At 36.4% G+C, this 18,834-nt stretch overlaps 1 protein-coding gene across 1 annotated transcript in view; it reads left to right on the top strand.

The window, feature by feature from the left end:
- The window catches only part of ACOXL (acyl-CoA oxidase like), a 315,801-nt gene that overhangs the window by 205,450 nt on the left and 91,517 nt on the right, over positions 1-18,834 (top strand). The window contains 1 exon segment of the mRNA XM_057496991.1: positions 7,637-7,751. Within this exon segment, the coding sequence (XP_057352974.1) occupies positions 7,637-7,751 (115 nt within the window).

An 18,834-nucleotide genomic window follows, 5' to 3' on the forward strand; every position in this document is an offset into this window, starting at 1 on the left:
TTCAAATTTAGTTGCCATAATTCAGAGTAAGAAGTGGCTTTTACATCACTACTGACACTCACAAGTCCATAGAGCCCTCCCACCAACAGACACAACCGAAGCAAACATTTCATGAAACAGTGTTTATTTATCCTATTACTCATCATACTCTCTGATATTTTTTTAATTTAATTTTTTAAAATACTTATCTCTAGCCTTCAAGCAGATTTCCTGACCCCCAGTGATTTGCAATCTGTTTGAAAAGCACTCCTCAATGTTATGTATATATTACCTGGAAGTAAAATTGCTGTGTTGTGGGGTACATCAATGTCCCACTTTACTAGTTAGTGCCAAGTTATTTTTTCCAAGTGACTGTGTGAATTACAATCAGCAGTATGTGTCCTGTGGAACCATATCATCACTAGTACCTGGTATTAATTTTTACCTACCAGACTTAATTTTTTTCAGTATACTGAAAAATGGTCTCTCACTGTGACTTTAAATTGCATTTTTCTCTTGCCATCAAGGTTGAGCATGCTTTCATATATCTATTTGCCACTTATATTTCTTTTATGTGAAATGCCTGTTCATGTGTTTTGCCAATTTTTCTTTTTTTGGTTTTATTGGTTTTTAGGGGTTCTTTAGCCTTTGTCATTATAGATGTTACAGCTATTTTCTCCAAGTTTGTAGCTTGTGTTATATTTTCTTTATGGTGCCTTTTGAGTAACATAAATTCTTAAATTACAATTAAATTTATCAATCTTTTCTATTCCATGCTTTTTGCATCTTGTCTATTTTGAAATCATAAAATATAAAAGTTTGAGAGTTTTACCTTTCATATTTAATTCTTGAATCCATTGGAATTTTTTGTCTGTAGTTTGAGGAAGGGATCTAATTTCATTTTTATCCCTCCTTTAAGGATTGTCAGCTGTTCCAGCACCATTTACTACATTGACTCTACTTTCCTAGTGATCTGCAGTGCATTTATTAAATTTCTGTATATGTAGGGGTCCGTTTGGGGGCTCTTTTTGTCCTAATCTGTTTTTATATCCTAATCTGATGATATACTATTGCCATTTTGCCAGATTTGTAATAACATAATATTGTTATGTAAATACATATTATACATAATATTGTATCTAAAATATAATTCAGAATTATGTTGATTATTCTGGGTATTTACCACTTTCATAAGTTTTAGAGTTTGTTAAGTTCTTAAAAAAAAACCTGCAGACACAAAATGAAAATATTCTATGATGGCACTTACATGAGGTATTCAGGGGAGTCAGATTCATGGAGACAGGAAGTGGAATGGCGGTCACCAGGGCTGGGAGGAGGAGGGAATGGTGAATTTTGTCTAGTGGGTACAGAATTTCCATTTAGAATGATGAAAAAGTCCTGGAGATAGATGGTGGTGGTGGTTGTGAGATAATGTGAATGTACTTAATGCCACTGAACTCTACTTTTAAAGATGGTTAAAATGGCAGATTTTATGTTATGTATATTTTAAAAATTCTGTAATTTTCCTTGAAAGTGTGTTAAACCTATAGATTTGCAGAAAAATTAACATATTTATAAAACAGATCTTCTTCTCAAAGATTTTAATCTTCTGTCTTCCAGAAATATATAATTTTCTCCAGACATCATATATATCCTTTCATAGATTTATTACTAGGAACCTTATAATTTTGTTATAAAAGGAATATTTTTTAAATTATGATTTTTATTGTTGCTGGTTTATTATAAATGCAGTTGACCTTTTATATAAACCTGACCATAAAAAAAATTTCTAAATGTGTCTGTAGATCCTTTGGGGTTTATTTCCATAGACAATCTGTAAATGATGATTTAAAAAAATTTCTTCTTTCCTGTTGTTATTCCCTTTATTCTTTTTTTATGTAGATGTTCTTTGGCCTTATTCATGATTTTTAAAAGAGTTAGTTTAACATTTCACTATTGAGAATGTTTGCTAAAGTTTTTGATAGATGTACTTTTCTTCCCAAAGATGCTCCATTTATTGTTATTTTAACATATTTTTTTCCATTATTAGATGATGAATTTTACTGCAAAGGGTATTTTGCACCTATTGACATGATCCTATGATATTTCTTCTTTAGTCTGTTAATTTGATACTAATCTTGCATTCCTGAGAAACATTCAATTTGGTTATCTTATATTATCATTTTAGCATTTTCCTGGGTTTTGGCTTGCTAGTATTTTTTTTTAGGGTTTTTATTTACTTACTGGCTTAATGGTTTTCCTTGCTTATAGTTTCCTGATTGAGATTTATATAAGGTTTTACTGGTCTCATAAAGTTATTTTGTGAGTAGTTTCTTATTCTGTGGAAGAATAATAATTTATTTGGAAACTATCTGGGCCCAGAGGGAATATTTCAACTACTAATTCAGTTAGTTGAGTTGTTTTAAGACCATTTAGGCTTTCTCTTCTTATGTCATTTTAGTAAATGGTATTTTTCTAGGAATTTATCCATTTGGTTTTGAATTTATCAGTATAAGGTTTTTTGGACTATTCTCTAGTTATCTTTTTATCTTTGCTATATCTGTCATTGTCCTATTTGTCATTCCTAAAATTATTTCTGATGGCATCTCTCTTCTTTATTATTGTTTAATCTCACCAGATGTTTGTCTATTTTTCTTTTTTTCCCAAACATCCAACTTTTCCCTTATTTGACCCTCTGTGGCACCTTGTTTTCTACTTCATTGTTATATACCCATAAATGTATTGTCTCCTTTATCCCACTTTTGAGGAGTTTATTGTGCTTTGTTTTCTTGTGTGGATTTTGAAAATTATTTTTATTTGGAGGCAGATTATCAGTCTCCATAACCTAAATGTATTGAACTCATTAGTATCCAAGGATACTACTCGTTAGAAAATATAATCTTACAATCCTAATTAAAATACAGGGAACAAATAAACAATTATGTGGGGTATTTCATGTCTTTTGGGATGAAATGAAGTCAAGAAATGCCTCCCATACACTAGGACTGTTGCATTTGAGTCTCTCTTCACTTTAATGTCTCCATCTGCCCTTACATACTCTGCAACATCCATGCCATCTTTTTATATTTCTAGCCCTGAATGGGTATTTCATAGTACTGACAGCTTTATCCCCAGGTTATTCATTTGCAAACACTCCAGCATCTAAGGAGTTGAAAGAACAGTACAATTCCTGTCAGAATCAGTTCCATCCATTTAGGAAACTTGCCCCCAAACTGGCCACAAATCATCTGCCCTCTCATTTCTTTTCCAGATAGCAGAGCAGGGCTTGTTTCCATCATTTTGAAAGCATAACAGACTCTCACCCATATGCAAATCTATATTCCTTGCAAATTTTCCAGAATACACTTGAGATGTGCCAAAGGCAGTATTCCAATTGTAAATATTTGGAAAGTTCCAGTCCATTTATTTTTGTCTCAGTTATTAACCTCCAAAACAGTATACATCTCTCTCCCACACATCCAGGTTTTACTGATTCAATCTGTGTTTAACTACTGAAGTCCCCAAACCCTTACTTACTCTGATTTTTGATGTGTGTTCTTTGTCACCCAACATATTTTCAATGCACACCATGTCATGGGCCCCTCTCTAGGCCCTGGGGTACAGCAGTGACTGTGGGTCACTGTGGAGCTTACACTGGTGTAGAACAGTCAATGGCAGTCATCTTGACAACTAGCAAGAGAAGTACCTATGAGCAAGTGGGGACATGAGGAATGATAGGCTGAGAGCTTCCTGGTGCCCTGAAATCCCCCAAGTAGGCAGCTGTTTGTGTGGGTACCCAGAGGCCACCCCTCACTAGGACTGTGGGAGGAGTCAGTCATGGTACTGGAGAGGCTCCAAGAGACCAGGTGGGGAGGGCAGGGCTTGGTTCAGAGAAAGGCTGGTCGTGGTTCTGCAAACAACTCCATTCTGTCCTTTCTTGTCTCAGTGAGAACTGGAGCCCTCACTGCTATGCATCAGCCCATGGATTCCTAAGAGGCTGCAGGGGTTGAGAAAAGTTAAGATGCTGCATTGTACCTAAGTGTTTTGCCATATTGTATTATGAATGTTTTCAAATATTCAGCAAAAGTGAGTAAGTTTTAGTGAATATTCATATACCTACCCTCTAGATTCCACTATTAACATGTTATTGTGCTTAGTATACCACACATATATGCCCACATATCAATCCCTCAGTCCATCAGTGTTTTGTTTTTTTTTTGGTGCATTTCAAAGTAAACTGCTGACATTGGCCTGCTTCTAAAAAATTCAGCATTAGTGGAGGATATGAACAGACACTTCTCCAAAGAAGAAATTCAGATGGCCAACAGGCCCCATGAAAAGATGCTCTACATCGCTAATTATCAGGGAAATGCAAATTAAAACCACCATGAAATATTACCTCACACCAGTTAGGATGGTCAACATCCAAAAGACAAGGAACAACAAATGCTGGTGAGGATGTGGAGAAAGGGGAGCCCTCCAACACTGCTGGTGGGAATGTAAATTAGTTCAACCATTGTGGAAAGCAATATGGAGGTTTCTCAAAAAACTAAAAATAGAAATACCATTTGACCCAGGAATTTCACTCTTAGGAATTTACCTGAAGAAACAAGATCACAGATTCAAAAAGACATACACACCCCTATGTTTATCGCAGCACTATTTACATTGGCCAAGAAATGGAAGCAACCTAAGTGTTCATCAGTAGATGAATGGAAAAAGAGGATGTGGTACATATACACAATGGAATATTATTTGGCCATAAACAGAAAACAAATCCTACCATTTGCAACAACATGGATGGAGCTAGAGGGTATTATGCTCAGTGAAATAAGCCAGGTGGAGAAAGACAAGTACCAATACTCATTTGTGGAGTATAATGATGAAGCAAAACTGAAGGAACAAAACAGCAGCAGACTCAGACTCCAAGAAGGGACTAGCGGTTACCAAAGGGAATGGGTAGGGGAGGGTGGGTGGGGAGGGAGGGAAAGGGGATTAAGGGCATTATGATTAGCACATATAATATAGGGGGGTCACGGGGAAGGCAGTATAGCATGGAGAAGGCAAGTAGTGACTCTACAGCATCTTACTATGCTGATGGACAGTGACTATAATGGGTGTGGCAGGGGACTTGGTAATATGGGTGACTGTAGTAACCACAGTGTTGCTCATGTGAAACCTTCATAAGATTGTATATAAATGATACTTTAATTAAAAAAATTCAGCATGAACATCATTAGCTAGAATAAATACAATATTCAGTTACAGTTTTTTCTTATGTAGAATTTACATACAATGAAATGTACATCTTTAGTGTGTATTCACTGAGTTTTGATAAATGCATAACCCTGTGTAACCAAAACTCATACTAAGTTTTGGCCATTAGCAGCACTCCAGAAAGTTCTCTTATGTCCCTTTTCAGTTAGTCCTTTTGACTATTACCCCAGATGCAGCTATTACTATTCTGTGGTATTTTCTACTGCAGATTAGTTTTTTGTTCTAGATTTTCATATAAGTGGAACCATACAGTATGTACTCCTTTGTAGCTGGCTTATTAACTTGACATAATGCTTTTTGAGATTAATTCATATTGTCATGTGCATTAGTTTGTTCCTTTTTATTGCTGAGTAGGATTCCATTTTATGGCTGTACTAGGGTTTGTTTTCCATTCTCTTATTGATGGACAGGCACCTAGGATGTTGCCAGTTTTATATTCCTCTCAGTGGAACTGCTGTGAACATTTGTACACAAGCTTTTTTGTGAATATATGTTTTTATTTCCCCAAGGCAAATAGTAGGGGTAGAATTTCTGGGTTGTAGGGTATGTGTCTGTTTGGTTTTATGAGAAACCATAAGAAGTTTTTCCAAAGTGCTTTTGCTACTTTATACTCCATGAACAAGTATGAGAGTTCCAGTGGCTCAGTATAGTTGTCAACATTTGATGTTGTCAGTATACTTAATTTTAGTCATTCTGGTGGATGTATAATACTACCTCCTTGTGGTTTTCCTTATTATTTATCTGATGCCTAATGATGTACATTTGAATTAAATTTAAATTTTACTTAACTTTATAAAGTCATCTTGACCTTCTTGTATACTATAGGGGGGTTGCTCTTAGTGATATTCCTATTATTAAGTCTTCTCTGCTGGGTGAGTTCCTAGAGCCACATGGCCTGCTTGTGCTGGGTATGTAGCTCAGAGTAGATGGAGGGATGAGATCCACTTCCTGTAGCACGTGCAGCTCACTGCCTCAAGTGGACAGTGCTCTACAATAAACATCTGAAGTAAGTAGTTTCTAATAACAACAATCACAATTTATAGATTTCTTAACAGTCCCTGGAATTACCAAAACATGCTTTTCAATAAAATATGAATGTTCTTTACACCTATTATTATATTAAATAGACTGACACAGAAACTCAACCTTCTAAAGACCAGACTCAGAATAAGTCTTGATATAATTTAAATTTCTTGGCCATTAGCATTTAAGTAACCCCCATCTTTCCTGTCTAAATGGAGAGCAATCATTAATGCCATGCTTGGCACTCTTGAAAACACTGTATCAATTGCTTCTTAATGTTTCTCTAGTGGTTTCTGATTAAGCAGCAGCAACAGCTACTTGTGGGTTTTAATTTTAATTAATGAGAATCTTAGTTATTTGGGTCATCTAATAACTTATTTCCCAGGGATATAAGGGAAAGGGGTGGCTGAGCTATGGGAAAACCTAACTGTATGACTCCTAAGCTGTCCACTAAGTTCTACAGGTAGAAGTTTCACTGTGGGTGCACATTAGTGCAAAGGCATGGTTGCCTAATGAAAGCTCCGTAGGGTTTTGAGGGAAACCTGGGTGTTTGAGTCTGTTTGTGCCTAAGTCTCCCAACTCCTCTGGGCCTCAGTTTCCTTTTCTGCCAGATGGAGAAGAAGGAAATGACGTGCTGAAGAAAGTCACCATCTCTGTGACACACTACGCTGTGCCTGCCCACACCCTCCTCACTGCCCTCAGGGGCTCCTCTTCCCTTCAGCACGGGTGTCCCTTACAACAGCACCCAAGCCTGAGCGTGCTTTACCCGTGTGACCTTTAGCAGGTTGCTGAATCTTGCTGAGCTTCAGTTTCTCTCACTGTAGATCGGATAATCATAGTATCCACATCATAGAATTATTGAGATTATTGAATAATTCACAACATAAATTAGCACAGTTCCTGAAACATTTGTGATACATATGTATTTAAGCAATATTATTCACTGACAAATACTTTGTGACAGATTTACTTGATTACTATTATTCATTTATAATCATTATCACAATGCCCAGCAATGGTTACATAAATAATAAACCCATTTGATGGAAATCATGTAGCTGTCAGTAAAGACTATATAAAATATTGAACACCACTTATATTAAGTGGAAAAAAACAAGAAATTAAACTATCTTACGCCATAAGGATAACCACATGGCCTAAGCTAGAGCTAAGCATTCATCAAAAAGATACTGAACGAAGCATAAATCCAGCAAGTGAGAGGCTTATGATTATGTGTACTAACACTGTTTTTCTATTGGAAGAAAATCCATTTTGAAAAAACAAACCTATCTATTTCTTTCAAATGAAATTCTTTGGTGAGGACAAAATAATAATGATGGTCACTGTGTTTTTCCTTCAGTTTCCTGGCATTAAACATGGACATGGTCAGTAATCTCGCCTTTCTGTTGAAAGCAGTGAATTTTCACAAAAGGGTTCTTCAGTGGGGTTTGGTGGCCAGAATTTATTATAAGGTAAAGATACATTGTGTTGTGTTTTTCCTGTTAACATGTGTTTAAGGCATATTCTTACTGGTGAGCTCTCTGCTAAATGTAGTAGAGGATGAGTCACTGTAATTACAAGCTTCTGGAAATGGCTAGAATTCCTACAGGTCATTTTGCATGACAGCCTTGCTTTCTTTGGAGGCCTGGATGCTACCATTTAACCCGTTTGTATCACCTTTTAGAACTGACCTGCGAGTATCATTTGGCTGCCATGGGAGTTGATGAGTGGGACAGTTTTTATTTTTATTAGAATTAAAAAATCATTGTCTATATGTATAATGAATGCATTGTTCTCTGGTTGGGGGAGGGAGTGCATCAGGCATTTGTAAAAATTAACCATTGGATTACCCTGAGATGCATTCTGTCTCCTTGCAAAAACATAAAACCTTGTGTCAGCGCTGATAAAAGGCTAGAGGGTATTTCCGCCAGGGACAGTGCCAGTAGGCTTGATTTAAAGAAACACCCCCCACTCCAGCAATATCTGTTTCCTCTTCTAATACCAGCATGGAGTAGACAGCAAGACCCCACCCAGCAGAAGGCTCCACTTACCCCACTTTCTGTCCAGGCTTGGGGCTCAGGGCTACTGTAATCTGAAACCAGACCACTGCTTCCCCTCTGTGGGAATTAGGTTCCAAGAAGGGCAGAACCGAGTCCACACAACTCTCCTCTTTTAGTTCATCTCTTTTGATATCGATTCCAAGATCACATTTCCCAGTACAACAAAGAGCAGGTAGAAGAGGATGAATGGCACATTCGGATGGGTATCCTTTTAGGAAATACTCTGGAGGCAGAAGAGCCCTGAGAGCAGAAAGTGGTCATGATTCACCCAGTGGAATAGAGCCAGACTTTAGAGCCTGAGATCTAGTTAGGTGATCTAGTTAAGCCAATTTATTTACAGACAGGTAACCTGAGGATCAAGAAGGTTAGTAGTTTCTTCAAGGTAACACAATTACCAAGAGCAAAAAGGAGTCTGATTATGAAAATATCCTATTTTTCCTTAGTGTCACTCACTATTTTTAGTCTCTGTCTATGGATCTTCCTGGAACCAATGAATACTATGGTATTTGCCTAGTGGAGATTTTCTAATTTCCTCATTCCTACATTTGTTAATTAGAAGTAAGAGCTACCTCTTCTTCTCCAATTGTGTATTCAACTTATTGATATTAATATTAGTGTAGATTCATAGATACTTATTCTGTATCTGGGCTACAATCTAACAATAACATTATTTTCTTGCTCAAATTGTTCCAGCTTTGGCCACTGAGAGCTCCTTGAGTTCAGCTCCATGCCCCTTTGATCTATCCTTATCCCTGCCTTTTTTAAAGCAATTCCTTGTTTTCTGGTGCCACAGAATATTCCAGGCTCATCTTGTATTTTCCCTGCCAGACTTGTAATCAACCATTTCTCCAAGAATCCCTGGTTCCTTTTATTGGAAAATGGTATTTAAGAACCAATATCTCATTTATGGGTGTGCTAATTGCTGCTGGGGTATCACTGATTCTAGGCCTTTTCCCAGCTGAGGAATATATGTCTGTAAGTCACACATTCCCACGCAGATCTGTATGTATATATATCAGAAACCATGAGTTTATACTGGTAGCTCTGAATCTAGTCCAAGGCCACAAGTTTAATTCTAATCCTCCCTCTCCCATTTGTAACTTCTTTCTCTGAGAAATAAGAAACCAGCTTTCATTGTCTACTATGTATTTACTTATTTGATTTTTCCTAGTATATACATTAAGTAGTTTCAGAATTGCTAACCCACACCTCTGGAGAAACACATTTATTAACCAGAATACAGTATTATTCTTTGAGAATCTAGCTTACAGTATTTAATCAAAATAGAACTTCCAAAGTTATGTTGATTAGTTTTTTCCTTCTTCACATGCTTCAGTGAGGTTACATTATTCTTTTGTATCACAGTTAGGTTCATTTATTTTTATGTGTATTCTACTTTGGAATCGCCCTAAATACTGGTTGATTTTAGTCCATTTGCATATTGGCTATGTGAAACATTGCTAAGTTTCTACAACTCAAAGCTGTACAAAAAGGTATATTCAGAGAAGTTACTTCTTCATCATCCCTATATCCCCATCTCTATTCCTTTGCTTTTTTTCTACACACTTCCTATAGGTGTCCAGTCTTTTCAGTTTTTGGCTTATCTTTCCTTTATTTCTCTCATGCAAATAAGCAAAAATGTGTGTTTCCTTCCATTATTTCTCTCTTACACAAAGGGATAGCAAACTATTTTTTTGCACCTAACAGTATGTCCTGGAAATCAATCTGTATCAGTTCATAGATATTTACCTCTTTTCCTTCTTAAACTTTAAAAAATTTAACTGGTTGTTTAAAGCAAAAGTAATTATAATTAGGGTTTATAATGTACACAGAAGTAAAATATATGGTAACAATAGCACTAAAGATGGGATATAGCATACATGGAAGTATGATCTTTTAAAGGATTTACATTATACATGAAGAGTTATTAATTAAAGGCAGACTGCCTATTCTGTAGGCTAAGAATATATATTATAATAGAGAGATAGACTGAGACAGAGAGAAAAAATCCATAATTATCCAGAAAAAGGAATGGAAAGAGGAACAAAAATTAAAGACATAAAGAGACAGACTATAAGTAGCAGTATAATAGACTTGTACCCATCACTATCAATAATAACATTAAATGTACATGAACTGAGCATTCCAATTAAAAGGCAGACATTGGTATAGAGGGTTAAAAATAAGCAAGTCCCATCTGTGTGCTTTACAGGTAAAGACACAGACAAGAAAAAATATGGCATATGACTAGAACATGAGAACTTATGTTAATATCACATAAAACAAACTTTAAGACAAGGAATATTACCAAAGATAGAGAGGGTCATTTCATTGTGATTCAAAGGTCACTTCCTTAAGAAGATAGAATAATCTGAAATAGGTATGCACCATAGCAAACATTTAAAATACATGAAGCAGAAATTGAAAGAACCAAAGGGAGAAACACACAAATCCAGTACTTAAAGGAACAGGTAGACAGAAATTCAGTATGGCTGTGAAAATGTGAACTGTCATCCAACTCAACCTATTTAACGTTTATAGACATTTATTGAAAACTACAGCCAGAACTACTGCCCATAAGACAAGCCTCAATAGTATTGGTCAATAAAGCTATTAAAAGATTAAAGTAATACAGAATATATTCTCTATGAACAATTAGAGATCAGTTACAAAAATATGTCAGGAAAATCTCCAAAATATATAAATATGAAGCAACATGTTTCTAAATAATCTGTGAATCAAAGAAGGAATCACCAGGGGAATTAGCAAATACTTCAAACTGATAATGAAAATGCAACATAAAAATTTTGTGGTGTATAATGAAAGGGACTCTTTGAGGAAAATTTATAGGTTGAAATGCTTAGAAAATAGAAATCTTAGAAAATAGAAAATGTTTAAATAAATGACATAAGTTTCTACATTGAAAAGCTAGCAAAAGGACAGAAAAATAAGCAGAACAAAGGCAACATTAAAGATTAGAGAGAAACCAGTAAAGTAGAAAATAAATAGACAAAAACCAATAAACCTAAGAGTCTGCTTTTTGAAATGATTAATAATTGATCCCTAGCAAGATTGATCCAGAAAAAAAGAGATAAAGCACTAAATAACAATATCAAGAATGAAAGAGGGGCATCATGTCATAAGGGATAGACATTAAAAATACAAAAAGGGAATATTATGAACAAATTCATGCAAATAAATTCAAAGAGAACAAATTCCTAGAGAAACACAACTTTCAAAAGCAAGCAAAAAACATATATCAAATGAATTTAATTTGTAATGGAAATATTTCACAAAGAAAGCTCCAGGTCAGGATGGTTTTTCTGTTGAATCCTATCAAACATTTAAAGACAAAATAATACCAGTCTTATACAAAACTCTCAAAAACCAGTATAAGACTGATGCTAAGAAGTAAAAGTATGTTACAAAGACATAAGCCAATATTCTTCATGAATATAAGTAGAAATGTATAATAAAATATGAATAATTGACTCTACCAATATACAGAAAAAGAAAATGCATCACCAATATCAGTGTTTATTCCAGGAATGCAAGGTTGAGTTAACATTCAAATGCCAGTCAATGAAACTTACAGTATTGACAGAATCAAGGTGAAAAAAATTACATTATTACATAATGCAGAAAAAAATTTGACAACATTAAGCACCAGTTCATGGTTAAAAAGTCTTAGCAAACTAGGAGTAGAAAGTAATTTCTTCAGTTTTGAAAGAGTATATGTACAATAAGCCTATAGTTAACAGCATATCTAATACAGAAATATTGCATGCTTTCTTCCTTAAGATAGATAACAAGGCAAGAATGTACATTTTCATCACTTCTATTTGACATTACCTTGGAAGTCCTAACTGTGCAACAAGACAGGAAAAGAGAAATAAATGACATAAAAATTGTAAAGGAAGAAATAAGGCTGTCTTAATTTGTAAGTGAAATAATTGTTTACATAGAAAATATGAAAGAATTTACCAAAAAAATCCCCAAAACCCCAAACACTACCAAAACTGTTAAATCAATACAGGGTTACAGGATACAAGCTTAACATCTAAAATAAAATTTATTTTTATATACTATCAATAAACAGTTGAAAAATAAAATGTAAAATTAAATTAAATTTACAATATTAAAATACATGAGGTTCTTAGAAATACATTTAGCAATACAAATTCAAACAATGTAAGATCCATACACTGAAAACTATAAAATATTGCAGGAAGTAATTAAAGAAAGCCTAAGTAAATGGGAAGTATATACCATGCTCATGGAAAGACTAATATTGCTATAATGTCCATTCTCCTCAAATTGGCCTATAGAATCAATATCATCTCAATCAAAATCTCAGCAGAAATTTTTGTAGAAATTCACAAGCTAATTTGACAATTCATGTGGAAAGGCAAATGGCCTAAAATAGCCGAAACAACTATGAAGAATGTTGAAGAAATGTGGAGTCCTTGCACGACCTGATTTCAGTGTTTATACTAATGCTCCAATAGTCCAGACAGTATGGGATTGGCATAAGGATAGATAAACAAATGAATGGAACACTGTAGAGTCCGGAAATTGACCCACACATATATATTCATTTGATTTTTGGCAAGGTTACAAAGGGAATTAAATGACGGAAAGACACTTTTCTCAATAAATTGTGCAGGAAATGAGATTCCTGAATGGAAAAAAAATGAATGTATAATACACAAAGATTAATTTGAGATTGATCATAAACATAAACTGAAAGTCAAAACTATAAAACTTTCAGAAGAAACCAGACTATCTCTGTGGAGTTGGGGTAAACTAAGATTTCTTAGAAAGGAAATAAAAATACTAACCATTAAATTAAATATTGATTGACTGGATTCTTTTCAAAATTAAGAAAAAAATTATTCTCCAAAGATACCTGTAAGAAAACAAAAAGGCAAATCATAACCTTGGAGAAGTTATTTGCAGTATATGTGTCTGAGAAAAGACTTTTATCCAGACTATATAAAGAACTCCTACAATCAATAATAAAAAGACACAATCCAAGAGCGGTTGCACAAAAGACTTGAAAAGGCACTTCACAAAAGAAGATAAAAAAATGGTAATGAATGTATGAAACTTTACTCAGTCATATTAGTCATCAGGGAAATAGAAATGAAAACCACAATGAAATACCACTACACACCCACTAAACTAAAAAGGATTGATGACATTCAATCCTGGTGACAATATGGAGCAGCAAGAACTTTCATAACTGCTGGTTGTGGTGTAAAATGGTAATAATCATTGTGGAAAACAGTTTTGCAGTTCCTTTTAAGGTTAAATATATACCTACCCTATGATCAGCAACCAAGAGAAGTGAAGACATGCTCACAAAAAGACTCATACAAGAGTGTTTATAGCAGCTTTATTAGTAATAGCCCAAAACAGGAAACAATGCAAATGTTTAGCAAAATGAGATTGGATAAACCAGTTGTGGTAGATTCATACAATGGAACTTTACTCAGGAATGCAAAGGCATAAACTACTGTTACAGGCAGTGACATAAATGAATTTTACAGATGTTATGTTTGGTGAAAGAAGCCTGACACAAGAGTATGTATGATTCCATTTATATGACAGTCATTCAAGGAAGGGAAAAATTAGTTGATGGTGATTTAAGGATCATAAAGTGGGAAAGTGTGCTATTAACTGGGAGGAAGTACAAAATGGGGTACAGGAAATTTGTGTATCTTGATCTGGGTGGTTATATGAGTATATACATATCTAAGAAAATCATCAAAGCTGTTAGCTTAAGATATGTGTATGTTACACATCTGAATGTATGCGTTTTATACCTCAGTCAAAATATTTAAGGATATAATTTAAATAGTGCCTCACAGTATTTAGACAGGTTGCTTGCTTGCATCACAGGAGCTTCATCATCTTTCCCTGTATGAAATTGGAAACAGAAAGTCTCCAACAGGAGGCCTCAGTTGCTGAATCTTGATATACTAACTGGGGGAAGGAAGAACTGGCCAATGACAACATTCACCAAGGGTCAGTCCTGTTGTAGACCCCTTTCAGTGTCATACCACAACACAGTGGTGCGTGCCCAGGCCAGCAGCATGGACTCCAGAGAGCATGGTGACAGATGACAGGTGGTGGTCTAGGCCAAGATCGCAAGAGCCTGGCAAGAGGTGAGCTGTTGAGGGCTGGCCCAAAAGGCAGGCAGATAAGACCCTGGAATTTCTGAACATCCTATTTAGAGATCTTGACATCCTGAAGGCTGGATCACAGGAAGCAGAGTCCTGGCCAAGGTGGTGAGGACAACTGGGCAAGTCATCTAGAAAGGATAAGGGGACAAGGCAGAGCTTGGTTTCAGAAACAGGCAAATCTATGGGGACGTGTGGCAAACTGGCCTCATGATTAAAAAGCACACCACAGAAACATTTTTATAGTTTATAATACACTAATTACTAGTGCTTTTGACTTGGTATAAGTGGCTGAATACTGAGCAATAGGCTCTCTCTTCCTTTCTTCCTTCCTTCTCTCCCTCTCTCCCTCTTTCCTCCCTCCCTTCTTTTTTCCTTCCTCCCTCCTTCTCTTTCTTCCTTTCATCTCTCCTGTTTTTAATTCCACTTTTACTGGGATGTAATTGACATATAACATCGTGTAATGTAAGGTCACAATATACGTTTATATATTGTGCATATATATATATATATATATTTGCACGTTGTATATTTGCAACATATATATTGCAAATCAATGACCATAATAGTGTTAGTTAATATTTCCATCATCTCACATAATTACCTTTTTTGGTGGTGGGGGTGAGACATTTAAGATCTACTCTCTTAGCAACTTTCAAGTATATAATATAGTGTTGTTAGCTAAAGTCACTATGCTGTGCATTAGATCCCCAGGACTTACTCATCTTAGAATTGGAAGTCTGTACCCTTTGACCATCTTCACCCATCTCTCCCATCCTCAGTCCCTGGCAGCCACCATCTACTCTCTGTTTCTGTGACTGGCTTTTTTAGAGTCCACATATAAATGAGATTTCACAGTATTTGTCTATGTCTTATTTATGTTACTTAGCATAATGCCCTCAAGGGCATTATTATCAAAAATTGGCATGGTTTTATTCTTTTTTGATGGCTGAATAATATTTGTGTGTGTGTGTGTGTGTGTGTGTGTGTGCGCGCGCGCGCGCGTGCGAGTCTTCTTTATCCATTCACCCATAGATGGACTACAGTTTCTTCCATATCTTGGCTAGTCTGAAAAGTGTTGCAAGGAACCTAGAGGTGCAGATTAACTCTTCAAAATAGTGATTTCATTGTCTTTCAATAAATACCCAGAAGTGGAATTTCTGGCTCATATGGTAGTTCTATTTATAATTTGTTGAGGACCCTCTATACTGTTTTCCATAATAATCACACCAATTTATTTCCCACCAACCATGTACCAGGGCCCCTTTTTCTCCATGTCCTTGTTAATACTTCTTATCCCTGTCTCTTTGGTAATAGCCATTCTAACAGGTTTGAGGTGATATGTCATTGTGGTTTTGATTTACATTTTCCTCATGATTAGTGATGTTTGAATGTCTTTTCATGTACCTTTTGGCCATTTGTCTTCTTTGGAAAAATGTCTATTCAGGTCCTCTGCCTGTTTTTTAAATTGGATTATTTGTTTTTTTCACTATAGAGTTGTATGAGTTCCTTATATATTTTACATATTAACCCATCATCACATAGTTTGTAAATATTTTCTACCATTCCATAGGTTGCCTGTTCATTTTATTGATTGTTTCTCTTGATGTGCAGAAGCTTTTTAGTTTGATGTCCCACCTGTTTATTTTTGCTTTTGTTGCTTGTGCTTTTGATGTCATATCCAAAATATCATTAACAAGACCAATGTCAGACAGCTTTTTGCCTCTGTTTTCTTCTAGGAGTTTTGTGGTTTCATGTCTTATATTTAAGTCTCTAATCCATTTTGAGTTAATTTTTCTGAGTGGTGTAAAATAGGGGCACAATTTCATTCTTTGGCATGTGATTATTTACTTTCTCCAGCACCATTTAATGATGAGACTATGCTTTCTGCACTGAATAATCTTGCTCCCTTATCAAATATATATGCAAAGGTTTATTTCTGGGTTCTTGATTCTTTTCCACTGGTGTATGTTTCCTTTTCTGTGCTAGGACTATACTGTTTTGATTACCACAGGTTTGTAACATTGTTTGAAATCAGAAAGTGTAATATCTCCAGCTTTGTTTTTTTTTAGGATTGCTTTGGCTATTCTGGGTCTTCTGTGCTCCCACATGAATTTTGGGATTGTTTTTTCTGTTTATAGAGAAAATGTCATTGGAATTTTGATAGGTTTGCACTGAATCTATAAATTGATTTGGGTAGTATGGACATTTTAACAATATTCTTCTTATTCATGAACATGGGATGTCTTTCCATTTATTTGTGTCTTTTTCAATTTCTTTCATTGTTTTCTTATGTTTTTCAGTGTACAGATCTTTCATCTCCTTGGTTAAATTTATTTCCAAGTATTCTTTGTCTTTTGATGCTATTGTAAATGGGATTGTTCGTATTTCTTTTTCAGATGTTTAGTTCTGAGTGTATAGAAATACAACTGACTTCCACATGTTGATTTTGCATCCTATAATTTTACTGAATACGTTTATTAGTGCTAACTTTTTTTGTGGAGTCTTCAGAATGTTCTCTATATGAGGTCACATTCTCTACAAATAAAAATTACTTCTTCCTTTCTAGTTTGGATGCCTTTTATTTCTTTTTTTTTTGCCTAATTATTCTGGCTAGGACTTCCAGTATTATGTTGAATAGGAATGGTAAAAATGACCACTCTCGTCTTGTTCCTGACCTTAGAGGAGAAGCTTTCAACTTTCCAATGTTGAATATGTTGTTGTGTGTGGGCTTGAATAACAGTTCCTTGAAGTTCTCTATGATTATGGGGCAGGTTCATGCTGGGGCTTGGTGCTACTGGAAACTGTAGTGTTGGGGTAAACAGGAATGAGTCTATTACTCTATTTCATTCTGATCTTCTGCAAGACCAAAGGGCAGAACCCCATGGTCAGCTGGAATCAAGGACATTTGTTAAGTCCCTGCTGTAATGAGGGGCAGCCTGGGGCCCAGTGCTTTGCCATGTAGCCAACAAACCTGCTTGGAGGACTAAGAAAAGGGGAAGCACAAAGTTGTCTGTCCACCAGGATGAAGCATGTGGGACCAAGTTTAAAGACATAGCATTAAAGCAAAGGAGAGAGTCAGACATGTCCCTGTAAAGGGCTTAACACCTCTTGGCCTGGCCTCTGTGTTGAGGCAAGTGCTAGTTCCAGCCCATCCTTCTCCCGGCTTAGTGGTTTGGTGGTGGGGATGGATATCCACTTACTGATCTGGAATTTCACGTGGCAGTTCTTGGTGACCTGCTGCCCTTCCTTCCCTGCTCATTGGCCCTGAGGCTGTGGAATAGGCTATTTTGTTGTTGCTGTTTGCCAACACCCAGTGTTAATTTACTCACAAGTATCTCAAACCCTTCTCCAAGCTGAGGACATAGAAGCTCACACAGAGGCACAGAGGTTGTCTCAACATTCTGAAATGGGTGAATTTCAGAACTCCTAAAAGTTTAGTCAAAAATATAGCCCTCTTAATGACAGTGATAAAGATGCTTGTTGTAGCTTCATATATATATTTAAATAAGCAATTAAGAAAAAGAAAGTTCCTTGTTTGAAAGATGTTACTCCCTAGCGACAGAGGGCCCAGTCATTGTGTGACTTCTGGGGCAGCAAAGGTGATTAAGACACAATGGCTGTCCACCACCAGCTCTCTGACTGGGACAGGTGGGTGGCACTGGTGCAGGTCAAGGGGAGAGTGCAGGGAGAGGGGTCTGAAACAGCTGAAGAGCTGCCCCATTCTGCAGGCCAGGGTGGCACATGGAATGGAGCATCTCTGAGCTGAGTCATGCATGACAAGCAGCAGCAGCGCATGCCATTTCATACCATCCCCAAACAGGAGTGGCAGGACCTTTGAAGCAAGCCCTGGAGTGTGAATGAGCCATTGGCACATTCAGGCTGAGCATCAAGTGAGCTGACATCCTGGTCCTGGGATGGAGAGGCTGGTGTGAGTGTGACCTGGGCGGCTCACTGGCGTGAGCTTTGTAAGTCCTACGTGCAGGCTTAAGAACCTTCCACTTTTCCTGCAGTGACAGGGCCATGGCTGAGCATGTTGGTGCCAGGAGGATCATTCTGGAGTCAGTGCTGAGAGGGTGGCCCTTTAGAAGGCTCCAGTAATCATCACCGTGGAAGACTTATGATCCAGCTGGGGCTGTGGGGTGGTGGCAGTGAATGTGTATGGCATCAGTGAAACCTGAGATAGTTTTATTGGGAGAAAACTGGAGGTGGAGTCAAGGATGACCCCAGGGCTCCAGCTTGTGCACTGGGAAGATCGGATGCCATTAGTGTTGATGGCCACGCAGAGCCCTGAGGAGTTCCAGTTGCAG

The sequence above is a fragment of the Manis pentadactyla genome, chromosome 2, assembly GCF_030020395.1.
Source record: "Manis pentadactyla isolate mManPen7 chromosome 2, mManPen7.hap1, whole genome shotgun sequence".
In the NCBI taxonomy this organism is placed as follows: Eukaryota; Metazoa; Chordata; class Mammalia; order Pholidota; family Manidae; genus Manis; species Manis pentadactyla.